The sequence below is a fragment of the Manis javanica genome, chromosome X, assembly GCF_040802235.1.
Source record: "Manis javanica isolate MJ-LG chromosome X, MJ_LKY, whole genome shotgun sequence".
In the NCBI taxonomy this organism is placed as follows: Eukaryota; Metazoa; Chordata; class Mammalia; order Pholidota; family Manidae; genus Manis; species Manis javanica.
Genome location: NC_133174.1, coordinates 64805853 through 64831841, shown reverse-complemented (window position 1 = coordinate 64831841; position 25989 = coordinate 64805853). Strand labels below are relative to the sequence as shown.

Sequence of the window (25989 nt, the reverse complement as noted above, 5' to 3'; positions counted from 1 at the left end):
ATTTCATACAACTAATAGGGAGAAAAAAGCAGGAGTTGCAGTACTTGTATCAGACAAAATAGACTTCAAAACAAAGAAAGTAACAAGAGACAAAGAAGGACATTACATAATGATAAAAGTGTCAATCCAACAAAGGATATAATTATTATAAATATCTATGCACCCAATGCAGGATCACCTATATATGTGAAACAAATACTAACAGAATTAAAGGGAGAAATAGAATGCAATGCATTCTTTTTAGGAGACTTCAAAACACCACTCACTCCAAAGGGCAGATCAACCAGACAGAAAAAAAGTAAAGAGACAGAGACACTGAAAAATGTATTAAAACAGATGGACCTAACGGACATCTAAAGAACACTCCATCCAAAAGCAACAGGAGACACATTCTTCTCAAGGGTACATGGAATATTTTAAAGAATGGATCATATACTAGGCAACAAAAAAACCGCAGTAAATTCAAAAAGATTGAAATTGTACCAACCAGCTTCTCAGATCACAAAGATATGAAACTAGAAATAAAACACAAAAGAAAATGAAAAAGTCCACAAAATCATGGAGGATTAACAACATGCTCCTAAATAATCAACAGAACAATAACCTAATAAAAACAGATCAAGCAACATATGGAGACGAATGACCACAATAATTCCACACCATAAAATCTGTGGGATGCAGCAAAGGCCATGCTAAGAGGGAAATATATTGCAATACAGGCCTACCACAGGAAAAAAGAACAATCCCAAATGAACAATCTAAAATCACAATTAATGAAACTAGAAAAGGGAGATAAAAGGTGGCCCAAAGTCAGTAGAAGTAGGGACATAATAAAGATTAGAGCAGAAATAAATTAAATCAAAAAGAATAAAACAGTAGAAAGAATCAAAGAAAGCAGGAGCTGGTTCTTCAAGACAAACAAAATAGATAAACCCCTAGCCAGACTTATCAAGAAAAAAAGAGAGTCTATACACATATGAGAAAGGAAAAATCACTACAGACACAAGAGAAATACAAAGAATTACAAGAGAATACTATGAAAAATTATATGGGAACAAAATGGTTAACTTAGAAGAAATAAACAACTTCCTCAAAAAACACAACCTACCAAGGCTGACCAAGGAAGAAACAGAAAATCTGAATAGACCAATTAACAGCAAAGAAATTGAACTGGTAATAAAAAAACTACCTAAGAACAAAACCTCTGGAACAGATGGTTTCACTGTTGAATTTTTATCAAACATGAAGTGAAGACCTAATACTAATACTCCTTAGTTTTCAAAAAAGTAGAAGAGGAGGGAATACTCCCAAACTCATTCTACAAGGCCAACATCACCTTAATACGAAAAACAGGCAAAGACACCACAAAAAAAGAAAATTACAGACCAATATCCCTGATGAACATAGACGCAAAAACACTCCACAAAATATTAGCAAACCGAATTCAAAAATCGACCAAAAAGATCATCCACCATGACCAAGTGGGATTCATACCAGGGAAAAAAGGATGGTACAACATTCGAAAATTCATCAACATCATCCACTAAATCAACAAAAAGAAGGAGAAAGACCACACAGTCATCTCCATAGATGCTGAAAAAGCATTGACAAAACTCAACATCCATTCATGATAAAAACTCTTAATAAAATGGGTATAGGACAAGTACCTCAACATAATAAAGGACATATATGACAAACCCATACCAACATTATACTTAAAAGCGAAAAGCTGAAAGCTTTTCCTTAAAAATCGGGAACAAGACAAGGATGCCCACTCTCCCCACTTTTATTCAACATACTTCTGGAGGTCCAAGCCACAGCAATCTGACAATACAAAGAAATAAAAGAGATTGAGATGGGCAAGGAAGAAGTTAAACTCTTACTGTTTGCAGATGACATGATATTGCACATAAAAAAACTCTAAAGAATACACTCCAAAACTACTAGAATTAATATCTGAATTCAACAAAGATGCAGAATACAAAATTAATACACAGAAATCTGTTGCATTCCTATACACTAACAATGAACTAGCAGAGAGAGAAATCAGAAAAACAATTCCATTCACAGTAGCAGCAAAAAGAATAAAATACCTAGGAATATACCTAAGCAAGGAAGTGAAATACATGTACTCTAAAAACTACAAGACACTCATGAGAGAAATTAAAGAAGACAGCAATAAATGGAAACATATCCCATGCTCATGTATAGGAAGAATTAATATTGTGAAAATGGCCATCCTGCCTAAAGCAATCTACAGATTCAGTGCAATTCCTATCAAAATACCAACAACATTCTGCAACAAACTAGAGAAAATCGGTCTAAAATTCATATGGAAACACAAAAGCCCCAAATAGCCAAAGCAATCCTGACAAGAAAGAATAAAGCTGGGGAGATTATGCTCCCCAACTTCAAGTTCTACCACAAAGACACAGTAATCAAGACAATGTGGTACTGGCACAAGAACAGACCCATAAACCAATGGAACAGTTTAGAGAGCCCTGATAAAAACCCAACCATATATGGTCAACTAATATATGATAAAGAGCCATGGATATACAATGGGGAAATGACAGCCTCTTCAACAGCTGGTGTTGGCAAAACTGCACAGCTACATGCAAGACAATGAAACTGGATTATTCTTTAACCCCATACCTATAAGTAAACTCGAAATGGATCAAAGACTTGAATGTAAGTCATGAAACCATAAAACTCTTAGAAGATAACATAAGCAAACATCTCCTGAATATAAGCATGAGTGACTTCTTCCTGAACCCATCTCCTCAAGAAAGGGAAACAAAAGCAAAAATGAACTCATGGGACTACATCAGACTAAAAAGTTTCTGTACGGCAAAGGACACCATCAACAAAACAAAAAGGCGTCCTAAAGTATGGGAGAATATATTTGAAAATGACATATCCGAAAAGGGATTAAATTCAAAATATATAAAGAACTCACACACCTCAACACCCAAAAAAGAAAATACCCCAATTAAAAAACGGGTGTAGGATATGAATGGACAATTCTCAAAAGAAGGAATTCAGATGGCCAACAGACACATGAAAAGATGCTCCACATCACTAATCAGCAGGGAAATGCAAATTAAAACCACAATGAGATATCACCTCACACCAGTAAGGATTGCCACCATGCAAAAGACAAACAACAACAATTGTTGGTGAGGATGTGGAGAAAGGGGAACCCTCCTACACTGCCAGTGGGAATGTAAATTAGTTCAACCATTGAGGAAAGCAGTATGGAGGTACCTCAAAAAACTCAAAATAGAAATACCATTTGACCCTGGAATTCAACTTCTAGGAATTGACCCTAAGAATGAAGCAGTCCAATTTGAGAAAGACATATGCACCCCTATGTTTATTGCAGCACTATTTACAATAGCCAAGAAATGAAAGCAACCTCAGTGTCCATCAGTAGATGAATAGATAAAGAAGAAGTGGTACATATACACAATGGAATACTATTCAGCCATAAGAAAGAAACAAATCCTACCATTTGTTACAACATGGATGGAGCTGGAGGACATTATGCTCAGTGAAATAAGCCAGGCGGAGAAAGACATGTGCCAAATGATTTCTGTCATTTGTGGAGGATAACAACGAAGCAAAACTGAAGGAACATAATAGCAGCAGACTCACAGACTCCAAGATGGAACTGTGGTTACCAAAGGGGAGGGGTGTGGGAGGGCAGATGGGGAGAGAGGGAGAAGAGGATTGACGGGTGTTATATTTAGTATGCATGGTGTGGGGGATCATGGGGAGAACAGTGTAGCACGGAGAAGGCACATAGTGGATCTGTGGCATCTTGCTGCACTGATGGACAATGACTGCATAGGGGAGTGGGTGGGGACTTGATAATGAGGTAAATGTAGTAACCACATTGTTTTTTCACGTGAAACCTTCATAAGAGTGTATATCAATAATACCTTTACAAAAAATTTTTTTAATAATAAAAAAAGAAAGCCACTTAAAAAAAATAAACTTCATATGGAACCACAAAAGACCACAAACAGTCAAAGCAATCATGAAAAGGAAGAATAATGCAGGGGGAGTTACACTCCCTGACTTCAAGCTATACTACAAAGCAACAATAATCAAGACAATTTGGTATTGGCACAAGAATAAAACCTACAGATGAATGGAACAGACTAGAGAGCCCTGATATAAACACAACCATATATGGTCAATTAATATATGACAAAGGAGCCATGGATATACAATGGGGAAATGACAGCCTCTTCAACAGCTGGTATTCACAAAACTGGACAGCTACCTGTGAGAGAATGAAACTGGATTATTTTTTACCCCATACACAAAAGTAAACTCACAAAGGATCAAAGACCTGAATGTAAGTCATGAAACCATAAAACGCTTAAAAAAAACGTAGGCAAAAATCTCTTAGACAGAAACATGAGCGACTTCTTCATGAACGTATCTCCCCATGCAAGGGAAACAAAAGCAAAAATGAACAAGTGGGACTATATCAAGCTGAAAAGCTTCTGTACAGCAAAGGAAACCATCAATAGAACAAAAAGGTACCCTACAGTATGGGAGAATATATTCATAAATGTCATATCTGATGAGAGGTTGACATCCAAATTATATAAAGAGCTCATGCACCTCAACAAATAAAATGTAAATAATCCAATTAAAAAATGGGCAGAGGAGCTGAACAGACACTTCTCCAAATAAGAAATTCAGATGGCCAACAGGCACACGAAAAGATGCTAGACATCACTTGTCATCAGAGAAATGCAAATTAAAACCACAATGAGATATCACCTCACACCAGTTAAGATGGCCATCATCCAAAAGACAAACAACAAATGTTGGTGAGGATGTGGAGAAAGGGGAACCCTCCTACACTGCTGGTGGGAATGTAAAATAGTTCAACCACTGTGGAAAGCAGTATGGAGGTTCCTCAAAAAACTCAAAATAGAAATACCATTTGACCCAAGAATCCCACTTCTAGGAATTTACCCTAAGAATGCAGCAGCACAGTTTGAAGAAGACAGATGTACCCCTATATTTATTGCAGCACTATTTACAATAGCCAAGAAATGGAAGCAACCTCAGTGTACATCAGTAGATGAATGGATAAAGAAGATGTGGTACACATACACAATGGAATATTGTTCAGCCATAAGAAGAAAACAAATCCTACCATTTGCAACAATATGGATGGAGCTAGAGGGTATTATACTCAGTGAAATAAGGCAGGCAGATAGAGACAAGTATCAAATGATTTCACTCACCTGTGGAGTATAAGAACAAAGAAAAAACTGAAGAAACAAAACAGCAGCAGACTCACAGAACCCAAGAATGGACTAACAGTTACCAAAGAGAAAGGGAGTGAGGAGGATGGGTGGGAAGGGAGGGATAAGGGGGAAAAAGGGTCATTATGATTAGCACGTATAATGTAGGGGTGGGGGACACAGGGCAGGCAGTATAACACAGAGAAGACAAGTAATCATTCTGCAGCATCTTACTATGCTGATGGAAAGTGACGGGGTATGTGGTGGGGACTTTATAATAGGGGGAGTCTAGTAACAATAATGATGTTCGTGTGATTGTACATGGATGATAGCAAAATAAAAATGAAAAAAATACAGTAGCTGAAATGAAACATAAAATGGATGGATTTAATATCAGATTAGATGAGGTAGTGGAGGCAGTGAATGAAATAGAAATTAGAGAACAGGAATACAAAGAAGCTGAGGAAAAGAGAGAAAAAAAATATGAAAGAATATTAAGAGAACTGTGGGCCCAGTCCAAGCGGAAAAATATTTGCCTTATAGGCATACCAGACGAAGAGGAGAGAAAATAAGGTACAAAAAGTGTCTCTGAAGAAATAATTGCTGAAAATTTCCCCAAACTGGGGAAATAAATACTCTCTCAGGCCTACAAAATGCACACACATCCCAACACAAGGGATGCAAAGAAGACAACACCAAAACATATAATAATTGTAATGGCAAAGATCAAGGACCAGGACAGAGTATTAAAAGCAGGCAGAAAGAGTAAAAAGATCACCTACAAAGGAAAACCCATCAGGCTTTCAGACGTCTCAGTAAAAACCTTACAGGCCAGAAGGGAGTGGCATGATGTGTTCAATGCAATGAAAGAGAAGGGCCTCAAACTGAGAATACTCTATCCAGCAAGATTATCATTTAAATTCCAAGAAGGGATTAAACAATTCCTGGATAATCAGAAATTGAGGGAATTTACCTATCAGAAACCATCTCTATAGTGTATTTTAGAGAGACTGCTCTAGGTGGAAGTGCTCCTAAGGCTAAATAACTGTCACCAAAGAAAATAAAATCACATTAAAAGAAGTATACTAATTAATTACTAATCAAATGCAAAATTAAATCAGCAACCAACAAAGTCAGTCAAGGGAGACACAAAGAGTACAGAATATGACACCTAACATTTAAGGAGTGCAGGAGGAAGAAAAAGAAGGGATAAAAAAGAATCCTCAGATTGTGTTTAAAATAGTGTAATAAGCAAGTTAAGTTAAGACTGATAGATAGTAAAGAAGCTGTCCCTGAACCTTTGGTAAACAAAAATCTAAAGACCGCAAAGGCAATTAAGTACATATCTATCAATATTCACCTTAAATGTAAATGGACTGAGCACACCAATCAAAAGACATAGAGTTACAGAATGGATAAAACAGCAAGACCCATCTACATGCTGCCTACAAGAGACTCACTTTAAACACAAGGACATACACAGACTAAAGGTGAAGGGATGGACAAACATATTTCATGCAAATAACAGGGAGAAATAAGCAGGAGTTCCAATAATTGTATGACATAAAATAGACTTCAAAACAAATAAAGTAACAAGAGACAAAGAATGACATTACATAATGGTAAAGGGGTCAGTCCAACAAGAGGATATAACCATTACAAATATCTATGCACCCAACACAGGAGCACCCAAATATGTACAACGAATATTAACAGAATTGAAGAAGGAAACAGAATGAAATGCATTCATTTTAGGAGACTTCAACACACCACTCACTCCAAATCACATATCAACCAGACAGAAAATAAGTAAGGAGACAAAGGCACTGAACAACACAATAGAAGAGAAGAACCAAACAGACATCAAAAGAGCACTTCACACAAAAGCAGCAGGATACACATTCTTCTCAAGTGCACATGGAACATATTCCTGAGTAGATCACACACTAGGCCAAAAAAAGAGACTCAGAAAATTCAAAAAGATTGAAAATGTACCAATCAACTTCTCAAATCACAAAGATATGAAACTAAATTATACAAAAAAAACCAAAAACACTCACAAACACATGGAGGCTTAACAACATGCTCCTAAATAATCAACGGATCAATGACCAAGTTAAAACAGAGATCAAGCAATATATGGAGACAAATGAAAACAACAGCACAATGCAACAATTTCTGTGAGATGCAGCAAAGGCAGTTCTAAAAGGAAAGTATATAGCAATTCAGTCCTATTTAAAGAAGGAACAACAATCTCAAACGAAGAGTCTAAATTCACAATTAAAGAAGCTGGAAAAAGAAGAACAAATGAGGCCCAAAGTCAGTAGAAGTAGGGACATAAAAAAGATCAGAGAAGGAATAAAAAAAACTGAGAAAAATAAAACAATAGAAAGAATTAATGCAATCAAGAGCTGCTTCTTTGAGATTATAAACCCCTAGCCAGACTTATCATGAAAAGAAGAGAATTTGCAAACATAAGCAGAAAGTGAAATGAGAAATGAAAAATCACTACAGACACCACAGATATACAAAGAATCACCAGAAAATACTATGAAAAATTGCATGCTAACAACTGGATAACCTATAAGAAATGGAAAACTTTCTAGAAAAATACAACCCTACAAGACTGACCAAGGAAGAAACAAAAACCTGAATAGACCAATTACAGGCAATGAAATTGAATCAGTAATCAAAAGACTACCTAACAACAAAACCTCCATACCAGATGGATTCACTGTTAAATTTTATCAGACATTTAGAGAAGGCCTAATACCCACCCTCCTTAAAGTTTTCCAAAAAGTAGAAGAGGAGGGAAGACTTCCAAATGCATTCTATTGAAGCCAGCATCACTCTAATATCAAGAGCAGGCACACACACCACCAAATAAGAAAATTACAGGCCAATATCCCTGAAGAACATAGATTAAAAATACTCAACAAAATATTAGCAAATCACATTAAAAAATACACCAAAACGAGCATACATCATCATCAAGTTGGATTCATTCCAGGGATGAAAGGACGGCACAACATTCAAAAATCTATCAACACTATCCAGTACATCACAAAAATAAGGACAAAAATCAAATGATCATCTCCATAGATGCTGAAAAATCATTTGACAAAATTCAAAATTCAATACCCATTCATGACTGAAACTCTCAACAAAATGAGTATAGAAGGCAAGTACCTCAACATAATAAAGGCCATATATGACAAACCCACAGCCAACACCATACTTAACAGCGAGAAGCAGAAAGCTTTCCCTCTAAGATCAGGAACAAGACAAGGATGCCCACTCTCCCCACTTTTATTCAACATATACTGGAGGTCTGAGACATGGCAATCAGACAACACAAAGAAATAAAAGGCATCCAGATTGGCATGGAAGAAGTTACACTGTCACTGTTTGCAGATGACATGATATTGTACATAAAAACCTCTAAAGAATCTACTCCAAAACTACTAGATCTAATATCTGAATTCAGCAAAGTTGCTGGATACAAAATTAATACACAGACAACTGTGGCATTCCTATACACTAACAATGAACTAGCAGAGAGAGAAATCAGGAAAATAATTCCATTCACAATTGCATCAAAAAGAATAAAATACCTAGAATACCTCAGAATAAACCAAACCAAGGAAGCGAAACACCTATACTCTGAAAACTACAAGACACTCAAGAGAGAAATTAAAGAAGATACCAATAAATGGAAACACATCCCGGGTTCATGGATAGGAAGAATTAATAATGTCAAAATGGCCATCCTGCCTAAAGCAATCTACAGATTCAAAGCAATTCCTATCAAAATACCAATAACATTCTTCAACGAACTAGAGAAAATCGTCCTACAATTCATATGGAACCACAAAAGACCCCCAATAGCCAAAGCAATCCTGAGTAGAATAAAGAAGGGGGAATTACGTTCCTCAACTTCAAGCTCTACTACAAAGCCACAGTAATCAAGACAATGTGGTACTGGCACAAGAACAGACCCACAGACCAATGGAACAGACTAGAGAGCCCTCATATAAACCCAACCATATATGGCCAATTAATATATGATCAAGGAGCCATGGACATACAATGGGGAAATGACAGCCTCTTCAGCAGCTGGTGTTAGCAAAACTGGACAGCTACATGCAAGACAATGAAACTGGATTATTCTTTAACCCCATACACAAAAGTAAACTTGAAATGGATTAAAGGCTTGAATGTAAGTCATGAAACCATAAAACTCTTAGAAGACAACATAGGCAAACATCTCCTGAATAAAAGCATGAGAGAATTCTTCCTGAACCCATCTCCTCAAGAAAGGGAAACAAAAGAAAAAGTGAACTCATGGGGATACATCAGACTAAAAAGTTTCTGTACAGCAAAGGACACCATCAACAGAACAAAAAGCCATCCTAAAGCATGGGAGAATATATTTTTAAATGACATATCCAACAAGGGGTTAACATCCAAAATATATAAAGAACTTACACACCTCAACACCCAAAAAGCAACTAATTAACCCAATTAACAAATGGGCAGAGGATATGAAGAGACAGTTCTCCAAGGAAGAAATTCAGATAGCCAGCAGACACATGAAAAGATGCTCCACATCACTAATCAACAGGGAAATGCAAATTAAAACCACAATGAGATATCACCTCACACCAGTAAGGATGGCCAGCATCGAAAAGACTGAGAACAACAAATGCTGACGAGGATGCAGAGAAAGGGGAACCCTCCTACACCGCTGGTGGGAATGTAAGCTAGTTCAACCATTGTAGAAAGAAATATGGAGGTTCCTCAAAAAACTAAAAATAGAAATACCATTTGACCCTGGAATCCCACTCCTTGGAATATACCCAAGGAATACAACTTCTCAGATTCAGAAAGACATATGCACCCGTATGTTTATCGCAGCACTTTTTACAATAGCCAAGATACAGAAGCAATCTAAGTGTCCATCAGTAGATGAGTGGATAAAGATGTGGCACATATACACAATGGAATACTATTCAGTCATAAGAAAGAAATAAATCCTATCATTTGCAACAACATGGATGGAGCTGGAGGACATTATGCTCAGTGAAATAAGCCAGGTGAAGAAAGACAAATGCCAAATGATTTCCCTAATTTGTGGAGCATAACAATGAAGCAAAACTGAAGGAACAAAATGGCAGCAGACTCAGAGACTCCAAGAATGAACTAGTGGTTACCAAAGGGGAGGGGTGTGGGAGTGCAGGTGGGGAGGGAGGGAGAAGGGGACCGAGGGGTATTATGTTTAGGACACATGGTATGGGGGATTATGGGAAGAAGAGTGTATCACAGAGAAGGGACATAGTGGATCTCTGGCAACTTGCTGCACTGATGGACAGTGACTGCATTGGGGTATGGGTGGGGACTTGATAATATGGGTAAATGTCATAACCACATTGTTTTTTCATGTGGAGCCTTCATAAGAGTGTATATCAATCACACCTTAATAAAAAAAAAAAGACAGACAGATAAAATAAATAAATAATCAGTGAAAACTGGGGGGGAAAAAAAGAACAATATACCTACAAAAAAACCTAACCAAGGAAGTGAAAGAACTATATCATGAAACGAACATTTTCATGAACATATCTCCTCAGGCAAGGGAAACAAAAGCAAGACACTAATGAGAGAAATTAAAGAGGACACTAAGAAACGGAAATACATCCCATGTTCCTGGGTAGGAAAACTTAATATTGTCAAAATCTTGCATAAAGCAATCTACAGATTCAATACAATCCCTATCAAAATACCGATAGTACTCCTCAATGAACTAGAACCAATAGTTCTAAAATTCATATGGAACGACAAAAGACCCTGAATAGACAAAGCAGCCCTGAGAAGGAAGTAAAAAGCAACAGGGATTATATTTCTAAACTTCATGCTCTACTACAAAGCCACAGTAATCAAGACAATTTGGTACAGGCTCAAGAACAGATCCATTGATCAATGGAATAGAATAGAGACCCCAGATATAAACCCACACATGTATACCAATTAATATATGATAAAGGAGGCATGGACAGACAAGAGGGAAATGGCAGCCTTTTCAACAGCTGGTGTTGGCAAAACTGGACAGCTACATGTAAGAGAATGAAACTGGATTATACTAACTGCATACACAAAAGTAAACTCGAAATGGAGCCAAGACCTACCTGACTGTAAGTCATGAAACCATAAAACTCTTAGAAGAGAACATAGACAAAACTCTGTTGAATATAAACCTGAGCAACTTTTTCATGAACATATCTCCTCAGGCAAGGGAAACAAAAGCAAAAATGAACAAGTGGGACCATATCAAACTAAAGAGCATCTGTACAGCAGAGGACACCATCAGTAGAACAAAAAGACATCCAACAGTATGCAAGAATATATTCATAAATGACATATCTGATAAGGGGTTGACATCCAAAATTTATAAAGATCTCACACACCTCAACAACCAAAAAGCAAATAATCCAATTAAAAAATGGGAAGAGAGGAATAGGCAGTTCTCTAAAGAAGAAATTCAGATGGCCAACAGACACATGAAAAGATGCTCCACATCACTTGTCATCAGAGAAATGCAAATTAAAACCACAATGAGATATCACCTCACACCAGTTAGGATGGCCAACATCCAAAAGACAAGCAACAACAAATGCTGGCGAAGATGTGGAGAAAGGAGAACCCTCCTACACTGCTGGTGGGAATGTAAGCTAGTTCAACCATTGTGGAAAGCAATACGGAGGTTCCTCAAAAAACTCAAAATAGAAATACCATTTGAACCAGGAATTCCACTCCTAGGAATTTACCCTAAGAATGTAGCAGCCCAGTTTGAAAAAAGATGCACCCCTATGTTTATCACAGTGCTATTTACAATAACCAAGAAATGGAAGCAACCTAAGTGTCCATCAGTAGATGAATGGATAAGGAAGATGTGGTACATATACAGTGGAATATTATTAAGCCATAAGAAGAAAACAAATCCTACCATTTGCAACAACATGGATTGAGCTATAGAGTATTATGCTCAGTGAAATAAGCCAGGTGGAGAAAGAAAGTACCAAATGATTTCACTCATCTGTAGCGCATAAGAACCATGCAAAAACTGAAGGAACAAAACAGCAGCAGACTCACAGAACCCAAAAATGGACTAATAGTTGCCAAAGGGAAAGGGACTGGGTGTGGGTGGTGGGTGGGAAGGGAGGGAGAAGGGGGAAAAGGGGCATTACAATTAGCACACATGATGTAGGGGAAGGCAGTATAGCACAGAGAAGACAAGTAGTGACTCTGTAGCATCTTGTTACACTGATGGACAGTGACTGTAATGGGGTATGTGGTGGGGACTTGATAATTGGGGGAATCTAGTAACCACAATGTTGCTCATATAACTGTATATTAATGATACCAAAATAAATTTATTTATTTAAAGACAAATCTGACAAAATATGTGCAGGATCTGTTTGCTGAAAACATAGGTCCCTGATAAAAGAAATCAAGGAATACCTAAATAAATGAAGAGATATATCATGAGAAAACCCAGTATTGTTGAGATGTTATTTCAATCCAAATAGATCAAAAGAATCAACACATCCAAATCAAAATCCCAGCAGATATTTTTATAGAAACTTATAAACTGATTCTAAAATTTATATGGAAAGGGAAAGGACCCAGAATCACCAAAACAATTCTGAAAAAGAACAAAGTTAAGGAATCACACTACCTGATTTTAAGATTATAAAGTTACAATAACCAATGGAACAGAACAGAGCATACAGAAACATACCCACAAATACATGTTCAGTTGATTTTCAACAAAGATGCAAAGGTAATTCAATAGAGAAAGAATAGACTTTTCAACAAATGGTGGAGCTTGGGAAAACTGGACATCCATACAAAAAAATTAACCTCAACCCATAATTCATAATGTATACATATTAACTCAAATTAGATCATTGTTCTAAAAGTAAAACCTAAAATGATAAAAATTTTAGAAGAATACATAGGAGAAAAATCTTTGTGACCTTGGGTGAGACCAAGATTTCTTAGATAAGGCACCAAAAGCATAATCCAGAAAGGAAAAATGTGGATAAATTAGAATTCATCAAAAGCAAAACCTTCCACTCTAGGAAAGACACCTCTAAGAATGAAAAGACAAGCCACAGACTGGAAAAACTATGTTGAAAACATGTGTCTCAGAGACTTATATTCAGAATATATAAAAAACAATCAAAATTGAGTAAGAAAAAAAACAAAAAAACCAGCTAAAAATTTGATAAAAGGTTTGACTGACATTTCATCAAAGAAGGTATATAAATGCCTAATAAGCATACGAAAATGTGGAAAAAGCAGAATCCTCAAACACTGCTGATGGGAAGATAAAATAGTACAGCTACTGTGGTAAATCATTTGCCATTGTCTCAAAAAAACAAACACATACTTACCATATGATGGAACAAATTCAATCCTAGGAATCTGCCTAAGAGAAATCAAAACATAGGTCTATACAATGGCTTGTACGTAAACATTCAGACTATTGTTTTTCACCATCACAAAAAAAGTGGAAACAATCCAAACATCTCTCAAAAAGTGAATGGTTAAACAAACTGTGGTCGTTCCACACAATGGAGTACTCCTCAGCACCAAAAACGAAAGAATCAATGATAAATACAACAACACGGGTGGATCTCAAATGCATAATGCTAAGTGAAGGAAGCTAGATTCAAAAGGCTATATACTGTTTAATTCCATTTATATGGCAGTCTTTAAAAAGTAAAACTTACAGGGACAAAAATAATGGTGGGAAAAATTAAGGGAGAAGGATGACTTCAAAGTAGGGTTACTAGATTTAGCAAAAAAAACCACAAGATACCCAGTCAAATTTAAATTTCAGATAATCTTAATTTTTAGTATATCTCAGCAATACAACGGTTCTCAAACTGTGGTCCCTGAACCAACACTGTTAGAGTTACCTGGTTACTTGCTAGAAACAGAAATTCTCAGGCCCCATCCAGACCTACTACAACAGAATCTCTGGGAATGGGGCCTAGCAATTTCTGTTCAAACAAGTCCTCCAGGTGATTCTCATGCTCAGTATACCTGTCACTGGCAAAAAAGAACCATGAGAAAGAAGCTAGTATCAAGAGAAAGGGGCACATGAGCCTGTCGGATAAATCAATTCACCATCATCAATTATTAATTGGATAGCCAAAGGGTGTGTATGGGTTCTCAGAGGAAGGACTTACAACCGTGACTTGGCAGTGTCTGCAGACATTCTGGTTGTCACAAGTACAAGAGGCTAGTGGTATGTGATGGGCAGAGGCCAGGTAGGCTGTTAAACATGCTGCAAAGCACAGAACAGCCTGGACAACAAAGGTTTACCCAGCTCAGAATGTCCATAGGGCTGAGGCTGAGAAATCTGCACTATTCTTTAAAAATTAACCAAAACACTTTTTACACTAAAGGCTTTAAAGAAATACATTTTTAATGAACATGAAAATGAAAAGATTAAAAAGGGAATGAAAAAAACATAATTCAAGGTTTCTCATACTAAAAATACTAGAATTATTCTAAGGAGAACTTAGAGATTTGATGCAGAGCTAAACAGTAATTTGGTAGTAGAAGGCACCTTTATGATGAAATACCAGGTTGCTTTTCCAAAAGTTATGTGAAAGAAAAAACTGGAGGTGACAAGTATGAGAACTGTATGCAAATTAAAATGCATCTGTAGACACTGTATGACCAGAAAACACACTGGCCCAGGAATCATGGAACCTGAATTCTAGTTTTGCTTCGGTATTAGGTACCTGGGTAATTTATAATTTAGCGTAAGTCACTTCATTATTGGGACTTCAGCCTACTGATCTATAAAATGAGAGGGTAAGACTATTTAAGTCATACCTAGGACCCCTTGAACCTTTAATATACTACGTCTATGGCAAAAAATGAGCACAGGGAACATTCAAATATATTTTTTACAGGATGAGGGAGGATGGTATTATTATATTCCCTTTGGGGTAGTCTTGTGTTGACTTTGGTACTTTTGAGTCTTATATTTAGAAGGTACTGAACGAAGCTGTTTAGCTTTTCTTATTTATCTATAATAATTATATTAATAAGTCATGTTCCTTGCAGAAAAATTGGAATACACACATAAAATAATCCTTTTCATTAAATAAGATTCTGAAATGAAATATAGCAGGAATATGTTAAGGTCTAACAAAAGCCTGTTTTACTTTTGCAATTAAAAATTAAAGTGAAAATGTTTAGAAAATTACCCTTAAAGCTTGTATGCATGTGCTTAAGGAAGACTACATGATTACTTAACATTAATAACTGTCACGTTATATAAGAGAAACCACAACCCTTTCTCTCAGAATATATATTCAGTTCAGTATGAGATTCAGAGTAATAAAAAGTATATCAGCATCTATATATTTATATATCTATAAACATACAGCCACCATTGTCAAGAGTCCACCTTCAGATATTTTTAAATTGAATATTTAATTTTTTTAATAAAAAAAGAAATTAAAGGGGCAAAGAAAATGTATTAGTCCTATTAGACTTATTAGTCTTTACTGAAAATGTGTCAGTATGTCTGCTTCTATCTCAGTGTTAAAAGTAATTTCCTAGAAAAATTCCAGTCAATAGCATTTGACTTGACATTTCCAAAGAGTAACTTACTTTAATGTGATGTATACCATTTAGTTTTCCAATCTGTTGCTCAATGGTGCAAACACAGGAACTACATGTCATCCCCTCAACAGAAATGGTGACAGAATTCACACCCATACTTGAATCCATTTTGACTTCTTCTTTACATTCCTATTAGAAACAGTGAACCCATTAATTTCAGCCATGGAAATAATCCTTCCTCAATTATCCCCCCACCTCCCCAACAGAAAATATACTGCTAGTAAAACATGGTCAGCATTCTTTCCTCTCACCTTATTTTACTCCCATCTCAGGGCATTTGCTTTTTAGCTATTCCCTTGATGTTGGGCTTTCTTCTTCCAGATGTCTGCTCAGCTTCGGGTGGGGACTTAAGAGGTGGGAGGGTAATAGCAAAAGGGCATGGGGTTTCTTTTTGAGGTGATGGAAATGTTGCAAAATTGACAGTGGAGAGAGTCCTACATTAACAATATATCTGTAAATATATTAACACTTACTGAATTCTACACCTTAAATACGTGAACTATATGATACATGAAATACATTTTAATAAAGCTGTTTTTAAAATGCTGCTGTGAAAACTAGACATCCACATGTAAAATAATGTAATAAGCTGCATCCTTCACATACCACATACAACAATTAACTCAAAATGGATTTAAAGACCTAAATATAAGAGCTGAAAATACCAAACTCTTAGAAGAAAACAGAACTAAAATCTTTATGGCTTTCGATGTGGCAGTGGTTTCTTAGATATGACACCAAGAACACAAGCAACAAAAGAAAAAAATGTATAACTTGGGTTCCTGTAAATTAAAAGTTTTTTGCATTAAAGGATGGAAGATGAAAACAATGAAGTATGAATGCATTCCATATATTGCTAAACCTTGAATGTATTATGCTAAGTGAAAAAATGCAAGATACAAAAAGCCACATATTGAATGCATTTTAACAAAATGACCAACCAGTATAGGCAAATCCATAGAGATAGAAGGTAGATTTCATTTCCTTCAGATAAGCATCCAGAAGTGGAATTGCTGGATCATATGGTAGTTTATTTTTAATTTTTTGAGGAACCTCCACACTGTTTTCCATATCTATTCATTTTTAAAATATAAAGATCTTACAGAAGCTGGAGCTAGACTTACCATGGCAAGCACCTATTAATGTATGCAATTATCAAGTCAGTATGTTGTACATCTGAAACCAATATAATAGTATATATCAACTTTAATCCAACTTTAAAAAAAAATTTAACCTTAAATAAAGCTGACAGAAAAATTCATCCCTAGGCCCACCATTTTCAGTCTTAATTTCAACTGATGCTGGAATAATTATAATTTATAGCATCACGTGATCTGAAAAAGATTCATAGTAATTAGTTTAATTGTTACTTACTTTTAAAGTTACAGCTAAAGCTATTCCAGATACAACAGTTAACAATTCAGTTATGTCCACTGATTTTTCTGATAAATTAGTGTTAAACTGTTACCTATTTTTACATAAAGACTTACAATATCTATTCAATATAGAAGAACACATTTTTTCTAAATTTTGCTTTTAATGACTTGAAGCAGCCTTTATTCAAGGTCAAAAATTCATGATCACTAGTGAATGACACTGCCAAAGATTTTCACATCTGGTAATCTATGACTTATAAACAATCTATATGTAAAAATAAGCTGTCACTGCACAAGACCCACAGATCAATGGAACAGAATAGAGAGCCCAGACATAAACTTACACATACATGGTCAATTAATATACAATAAAGAGGCCATGAATATACAAAGAGGAAAAAACAGCCTCTTCAATAACTGGGGTTGGGAAATGGACAGCTACATGCAAGAGAATGAAACTGGATTACTGTCTAACTCCATAAACAAAAGTAAACTCAAAATGGATCAAAGACCTGAATGTAAGACATGAAACCATAAAACTCTTAGAAGAAAACATAGGCAAATATCTCTTGACTATAAGCACGAGCAGTTTTTTCCTGAACACATCTCCTCAGGCAAGGAAAACAAAATAAAAAATGAACAAGCAGCACTACATCAAACTTAAAAGCTTCTGTACAGCAAAGGATACCATAAACAGAACCTCCAAGACAGAACACTCAGACTCAGTACAATATAACTCAGATGTGTTATGGGTCAAATAGGGTTTTTGAGGGCTGATCTAAGTATATTACCAAAACTGACTAAACTGTTTCATGGGAAAATGCCAAATCACAACAACAGAACTGGCAAAAAACTTGGAATACAATACCCTCAGCAGAGCAAGACTAGTTTACCCAGTCATTTAGACAGTAAAATTGAAATACAGATTTACTATGAGGTATGCCTCAGACCTGGAGTATCTCTCAGGCTTACTGAGGAACTGAAAGAGACTAGTTGAGCACAAAGGCACTTTTAAAGTAACTGGATAATTCACCCTGGAAGTATGTATTGAGGAGGAAAGAATTTCTGAGCACAAACGAAAATCACATTTATACAGCCACATTTCGTACTACATTCTGATTTAAGCATATCAAATCATCCATGAGTAATATGTATTTCTTTCTGCCTTCATTGTTTTACCTGTACTTTTTTCTTCAAAACTCTACTTAAATTGGACTTTACACACAAAGTCTTAGAGGAATTCTATCTCCCTCATGACTACTCTCCTATACATACATGCACAACTCTAATTGATTTTGTAATATATATTATGTCGATCTCTTGAATTTTAAATGTCTCAAAGATAGGTACAAAGTCAGGAACATCTTTCGTAACCTCCCACTGCATTTAGCAAAATGCTCAGGGAACAGTAAGAGAATAAACAATGTTATATGGTATGGAAAAACATGTATGCTTCTGGGAGATCACAGTATCAAATAAACAAATTTGGCATGCAGCTATTAGTCATGAGGTGACTCTGAGAACAAAAGCATCCAATGAAACTGAGGGAAATAACTTCTAATTATCAAAGTATTCTGAGCTACTCCCTAAACACAGATGGCAGTCACCATCAGTAACAACATTTTCTAAGAGGAAGAAAGGCATTATGACTAGATCATGTCTAGTTTGAAAACAGAAACTGCAGAAGTTGAGTACAAACATGACACAGATGAAGTCTGCTCAAACCACTTCTTAAAGCTGATCACAGAAGCTCAAACACTACTTCAAAATCCCTCTAAAATAATTAGTCCTCATAATTTGGGAAAAGTTTCTGGATTCTTAATAAATTATACAGTAAAATTCAATTACTTTTTTGATACAGTTCAACCCAGATAACTTTTAATCACTATGGTAATCAAGATAATGAAAACTAAAACAATGAATTTTTTAAAATTATTTATCATTTTTACTATAACTTTTTTGTGGCACAGGCATTTGAATTTACCTTGAAAGTTTCCCAACTACTTTTTAAAATAAATCATGTCTACCTTAATACTAATTCTCCAGGGATCTTCATTTTGATGTTTTAAAATTCATATTTGCCTCTACCTATTTAACAACTTCCAGACAGTGCCCACATGTAATTAACAAAGGTTCTTTTCATCTATTTTTACTCCAAATTCAAACTCAATTAACAATTCCAAGAGTGAAACTACACAAGTCTCACTACACCAACACATGATTTGCTTGTACACAGACACACATTCTAATTTGGCTGAATCCATGCTTAGGCTACACTGAGGTTGCAACATGAAAAAAACAAATAAAAGCAACTAGTGGGATAGTAGGGATTGACAATTTACACTTAAATCACTCTCTAGCTCCAATAGTTTGGATTTGCATTGTTATATATTAATTGGAAAACTATAGAGATTGAGATACTTATTCAAACAGAATTAAGGCCACCAAGCCAATAGCTGTTTCAGTTTTCAGCTCTGGATTTTGGACATAAGATTTATCAGCATCCCTGAAGCACCTTGTTTTTCTTTGTTTTTATTTTTGTATTTATTTTTTAAACTGAAGTATGTACAATAAAATGCACAAAGTGTACAGCTCTATGAATTCACAATGAATATTATTTACACCCATCAGGTAGACAAAAATTCCAAAATCTGACAAAACCAAGCATTGAAGAGGATGTGGAGCTACAGGATCTTTCCTATTCAGCTGGTGAGAATGTAAAGTAGCACAACTATTATGGAACATGCTCTTGGCAATATCTCGTAGAGTGGAAGATATGCATATACTAGAACTCAACATTTTCACTCCCAGGCATATTACCATAGAGAAAGTCTCACACATATGCACCAGGAAACATGAACATGAATGCTCATTCCAATAGTGCTCCAAATAGTTAAAGCTTTGGAAATAACCTAAATGTCTATCAACCAGAAAATGAAAAATAGGTGGTGGTATATATATAGAGGAGCATGATGCTGTAGTTAAAATGAATGAACTAGAATAGTAGTTCTCACTGGGAGGAGAGATTTCACCACCAATGGCAGAGTCAGCAATGTTTGGAGACAGTTTTGTTTTTTATACCTGCAGGGTTGGGGGACATGCTACTGGATCTAGTGGGTAAAGGCCAGGGATACTGCTTACCATCCTATGATGGACAAGAAAGTCCCTCACAACAAAGAATTAGCTGGCCCCAAATGTCAAAAGAGTAGAGGTCGAGAAACTCTGAACCAGAGCTACAAATAGCAACATGGATAAATCTCATTAACATAGTTGAGGAAATAAAAAAAGTATCAGAAGGATACAAAGGTCTACAAATATAAAACAATAACCACATAGATTTTTATGTACACATATGTAGTAGTGTTAGTCAAAATATAAAAATGTCCACAGGATGAGGAACTCCAAATTCAGGAATTTGCAGAAGGAAGATGGGATATGCTTGGAGCACAAAGGGGAACTTCAAATATATATTCAATGTTTAATGTCTTAGTTGGGTAGCAGATACACAAGTATGTTATAGGGTTCCCTATAATCTTTATAGGCCTAAATTATTTCATAAGAATTTTAAAAGGAAATGAACCTGGAGGACATTATGCTAAGTGAAATAAACCAGACACAGAAAGGCAAAAACTGCATGATCTCACTTATATGTGGAATCTAAAAAAGTTGAACTCTTAGAAGCAGGGACTACAATGATTACCAGTGGCTGGGGGATGGAGGAAATGGGGAAATGTTGATCAAAGGGAACAAAGTTTCAGTCATGTGGGGTGAATAAGCACTGGAGAGCTAATGTACAGCATGGTGACTACAGTTAATATTTTATACCTGAAATTTGCTGAGATCTTAATTGTTCTCAACAACAAAAAAATGGTAACTGTGAGGTGATTGATATGTTAATTAGCTTGATTGTGGTGATCATAAACATCACATTGTACACCTTAAATACATACATTTATATTTTTCAATCATGCCTCAATAAAGCTAGAGGAAAAAAAGATTTTTAAAGAACAGACGAAGTGATGGTTACCATGGGAGAGGGATTGGAGTGGGTGGGTAGGATGGGTGAGGGGGATAAAGAGGCAGAAAAATCTCATCATAATGTAAGGTGGTCACAAGGAGGGAAGTGCAACATGGAGAATATAGTCAGTGACTGCAACATCTTTCTATGTTGACAGATAGTAATTGCACTAGCAGGGGTGAGGATTTAATAATGTAGGTAACTACTGAATTACTGTATTGTGTACTTGAAACCAAAATAATACTGTATATCAACTGTACTTCACTTAAAAAAAAACAGCCCATTTTAGGGTGAAATAAGAAAAAATAGGAAATGTTTAGAAATTAAAAGAAAAGTTACTAAAATTGAAATAATTCAGTGAGACCAATGATAAACTCAAACATATATATAGACAGTCAAAATCACCCAGTCTATTATAACAGGGCTATAAAAACAACCATTTTGTTAAATAAATTAATGATTTCTAGCTAAGCAAACAACATAGAACTAGTTGCCTTAAGGGTATCTATATAATTATTCCAAGTCATTTTTTTCCCACCCATTTGATTTTATTTAAACTCACTTTCACCTCTAAATTGAAAACAAAAGGGAAAAGCATTAGCTTCTCTATTATGTTATATAATGCACCTCTTTCATTCAATTGTGTTAAGCCTTTAAAATGAAAATTGGTCTTACTCCTTAACCTGTTTTTAAAATACTGAGTGCCTAATTTCTTTCATCAGACAATTGTCACTATATAAACAGAGAACTAAGATTCCAGATGAAACAGATGGAGCACACAAGTGTATATTTTTTAAAGCATGATTGTTCTTTTCATTTGACTATTCCCAAAAGATTAGAAGTCAATATTTAAGACATATTTGTAAGGTCAAAAAAGAACAGAACATTCAAATTAAGAAAAAGCAACATGCTTTGCTGGCCATTTTTTGAGTCCTGAGCTAATCTATTGCCCTTGTGAAAACAATACAGAAATTTCAGATTCCTAAAGCATTGCATAGTTGATAAAACTTTCATATACATGAATTTCTGCAATGTAAATAAGGTAATAGCCTCCTTTGAAAATTAAGGAAGCTAACACTCGGACTCACCCACACTCATATAGCCAATTACGCTGGAGTCCACAGCTAACAATAGCCTCAAAGAGGTGAATTTAATAGGGCAATGTTTGCAAAAGGCATAAAATAAAAACAGCCAAAGGTGGGGAAAATGCTTGAAAAATTATTGGTGTCTTGAAAAATTATTGGTGTCCTGCAATGAAGACAGGTGGGGAGAGATTACTTAAAAAGTAAGAAATAGTGCTCAAATTACCAGGTGCCTTTCCACCTGGGTAATATAATAGACATTATATGAGCATCTGCCACCATGTCAATATAATAGACTAGAGGAAAAAAACATGTTTTTAATATGGGTGAAAACTTTTTCTTGCCTCAGACAAGGCCATTTTTATCTCTGGATAAAGATAAAACAAACATTGATAAAAAGACATTGATCCTGGCAAAAATTAAAAAAGTAAGTGGGAAGTAGCATTCAACTACTTGACATTAAAATGTGTCAGCTACTTTCCAACCATACTATGGGTTCAATATGGTCTTGGTGAAGTAGTCTATCTTAAGTTCCAAGATCGTTTGGTAGTTGGCATGCTTTTTTTCCTCCCATCAAAACAATCATTTGATTCAGGCTTGTCAGATACAATCTGTAGGTGAATCACAGATTGTTTGTAATGCTATAACTTTCTTCATAAGATAAAATCCACCTTATAACCTTAGTTCTAAGATAAAATAGTGCCCCCAAACCAATGATGAAAACACATTAAATACCTATGAAAACTAAAAAACAACTGTCAGTATTTAATTATTGTAGAGAATAAGTTTAAAAAGTACTTCTTTTATATTTGTTATAATTGATTAAGAACATGTAAACTATAAAATAAATGATAGAAGTTTGGTGAAGCTGAAAATGACAAATCAGTTTGACCAGACTTTTCAAGTACATTATTAATTTTACAAAAACCATCACTGAAAGAATAATGATGCCAATTACCCTACCAGACATCAAAATGTCTCTAAACTTTTTAATTATTCAAAAGTCTTGTACTAATGTCAAATAGACAGATCCTTCCAACAAACAGAAAGTGTATATGTGTATATATAAGAATTCAGTATATAATATGGACATTTCAAATCAATGGGGAAATCAATAAGTGGTGTTGGCTAACCATGTGAGGTAAATACTTTTAGATCCCAAAAGTATGTAATACCAAAGTAAGTCCGACTAAAATGTAAAAAGAAAATAAAAAATGCTACAAAGATATAAAAGTGAATATTAATTAACAAGAGCAATGACAAAATTTGGGATGCAAAAGGCCTTTAATAAGCATGTGCCAAAAGCAGAAACTATAAAGGAAAAGATCTTAAAACTCAATTATACGGCATTTAAAAATTTCATGTGGCAAAAAGAACATGTAAACAAACTACAAAAACATATACACATGGAGTTTCTTTTTGAGGTTATGAAATGTTCTGGAATTAGATAGTGATAATGGTTTTAGTATATAATCATATACTCATATAATCATATACTAAATCATATACTAAATCATATACTAAAACCACTGAACTATATACTTCAATAGAGTGAATTTTATGGTATGCAAATTATATCTTTAAAAAACCCAACATATCAATTGACAAAATAAATAAATCAAAAATGCCAATAAACACATAAAAATTTACATTTAAAAATTATAAATTAAAACAACTATGATACAATATTTTCCCCCTTCTAGATTAGGAAAATGTGTGTATTAAACCAGGTACCTCAAAACAGAAAAAAATAGGAAGCAACTTAATTTTTATACAGTAGGACATTAATTAAACAAACTCTAGTGTATCCATACTATTACAGATAGTTGTCATATTTTTGGCTACCCAGAATCCAAACACACATCCTAGGTTAAGGAAATTCCCTCCTGTGAGTGAGCGTCTTGGCAATGGGCAACAGGACCCTGCCCCCATTATTAGAGCCAAAGTGGGAGGTGGGGAATATTACCTTGTCCTTCATCCTTGAAGCTGAGATGCTGCTAAGTGACTTTAGACCCAGATGGGCAGATGCTTCTACCCAGGTTTTGAATCCTGAGGAATTTACACCAGTAAACAGTGATAGAGAATTCACAATAGTTGCAGCAGCCAAGTCAAGATGCTAGCAGTAGTGGTGGCAAAAGTCCTGAGAAAGGCAGTGCCACTGGAGAGGTCCTTACCAGACACTTCCTGGAGCATGACCTTGGCCTGTTTTAGCCTCACTGGGTTCCTGCCCATTTTCCAAGCATGGCTGACCATCTTCCCTGTTGACTCTACAAGCAATCTTAATAGCCTACCAATAAATTCTTTAGTTAAGCAAGTCAGAACTGCTTCATGTTGTTTGCAAGCAAGAACTCAGCCTAATACATGTATAATAAATACAATGTGGCCATTAAAAACAATGATGTAGATCTGCATTTACAGACAGGAAAAATGTAAGGCTTCATTTAGAAAAAGAAAATTTTCACTCTGCAAAAAGTTCTCTTAACCAACTTCCAATGGATTTAACATATGGTCTCCTTTCTATTACAAAAACATTCAGATGTCCACAGCATGCTTACATGCAATCCTTGTCCTACCAGTAGTATGTTGGCACACTTAGATTCAGCTATGTTTGCTCCCAGGCCTATTTATGCCCACTGAGCTTCTTATAATCATGTGATTTAATTAAATATTATGTAAACTGATTAAATGAGTATAAAAGAGAGTTGTCCTTTGTATGAAAATGACAGTGAATGCTTTAGAAACACTCAATAAAGATGAGCAGTAAACTGCTAGAACAGCTGTACATGAAGCAACTTTAAGAGATTGGACAGAAAGTCAATAAACTCTAAAATAATTTTGTTTTCTACCTTTACAAAACCAAACAAGAGTATCTGGAAATCTGGAATGAAACAATATGGATGTGGTTTAATCAAGAAAGAAAATTCCAGAGGAGCCATATGCAAAGAAAAGGCCTTGGCCCCACATATAACTATTGGAGAATGAATAAATATATGTTTAAGGTTTTTTAAAAAAATTAATAGAATATATATATATATAGTTTTTTGTTTTTATTAAGGTATCATTGATATACAATCTTCTGAAGGTTTCACATAAGCAACATTGTGGTTACTACATTCACCCATATTATCGAGCCCCCCACACACACCCCATTGCAGTCACTGTCTATCAGCATATTGAGATGCTATGGAGTCACTATTTGTCTTCTTTATGCTATCTGCCTTCCCCTTGACCCCCCTACATTATGTGTACTAATTATAATACCCCTTTATCCCCTTATCCCTCCCTCCCCAACCCCCTTTACTTTTGGTAACTGCTAGTCCCTTCTTGGAGTCTGAGCCTGCTGCTCTTTTACTCCTTCGGTTTTGCTTTGTTATTATACTCCACAAATGAGTGAAATTATTTGGTACTTGTCTTTCTCCACCTGGATTATTTCACTAAGCATAATACCCTCTAGCTCCATCCATATACATCGTTTTTATGGTTCCTCTCTTCAACTGACCAACCACTGGACAGTTAGGGGGGTTTCTACC

General features: G+C 35.4%; 1 protein-coding gene across 7 annotated transcripts in view; it reads right to left on the bottom strand.

Moving 5' to 3' along the window:
- Positions 1–25989, bottom strand: part of ATP7A (ATPase copper transporting alpha) — a 155647-nt gene that overhangs the window by 85854 nt on the left and 43804 nt on the right. For 2 of the 7 annotated variants that reach the window (XM_073228031.1, XM_037021885.2), the window contains one exon: positions 15972–16112. The exons of 1 other annotated variant lie outside the window; for it this stretch is intronic. In XM_073228031.1, the coding sequence (XP_073084132.1) occupies positions 15972–16112 (141 nt within the window). Of the gene's footprint in view, positions 1–13729; positions 13765–15971; positions 16113–16234; positions 21650–24425; positions 25606–25989 lie in introns of those variants that run through there. 4 more of the 7 variants (XM_037021886.2, XM_037021883.2, XM_073228032.1 and 1 more) reach the window with 4 other exon arrangements.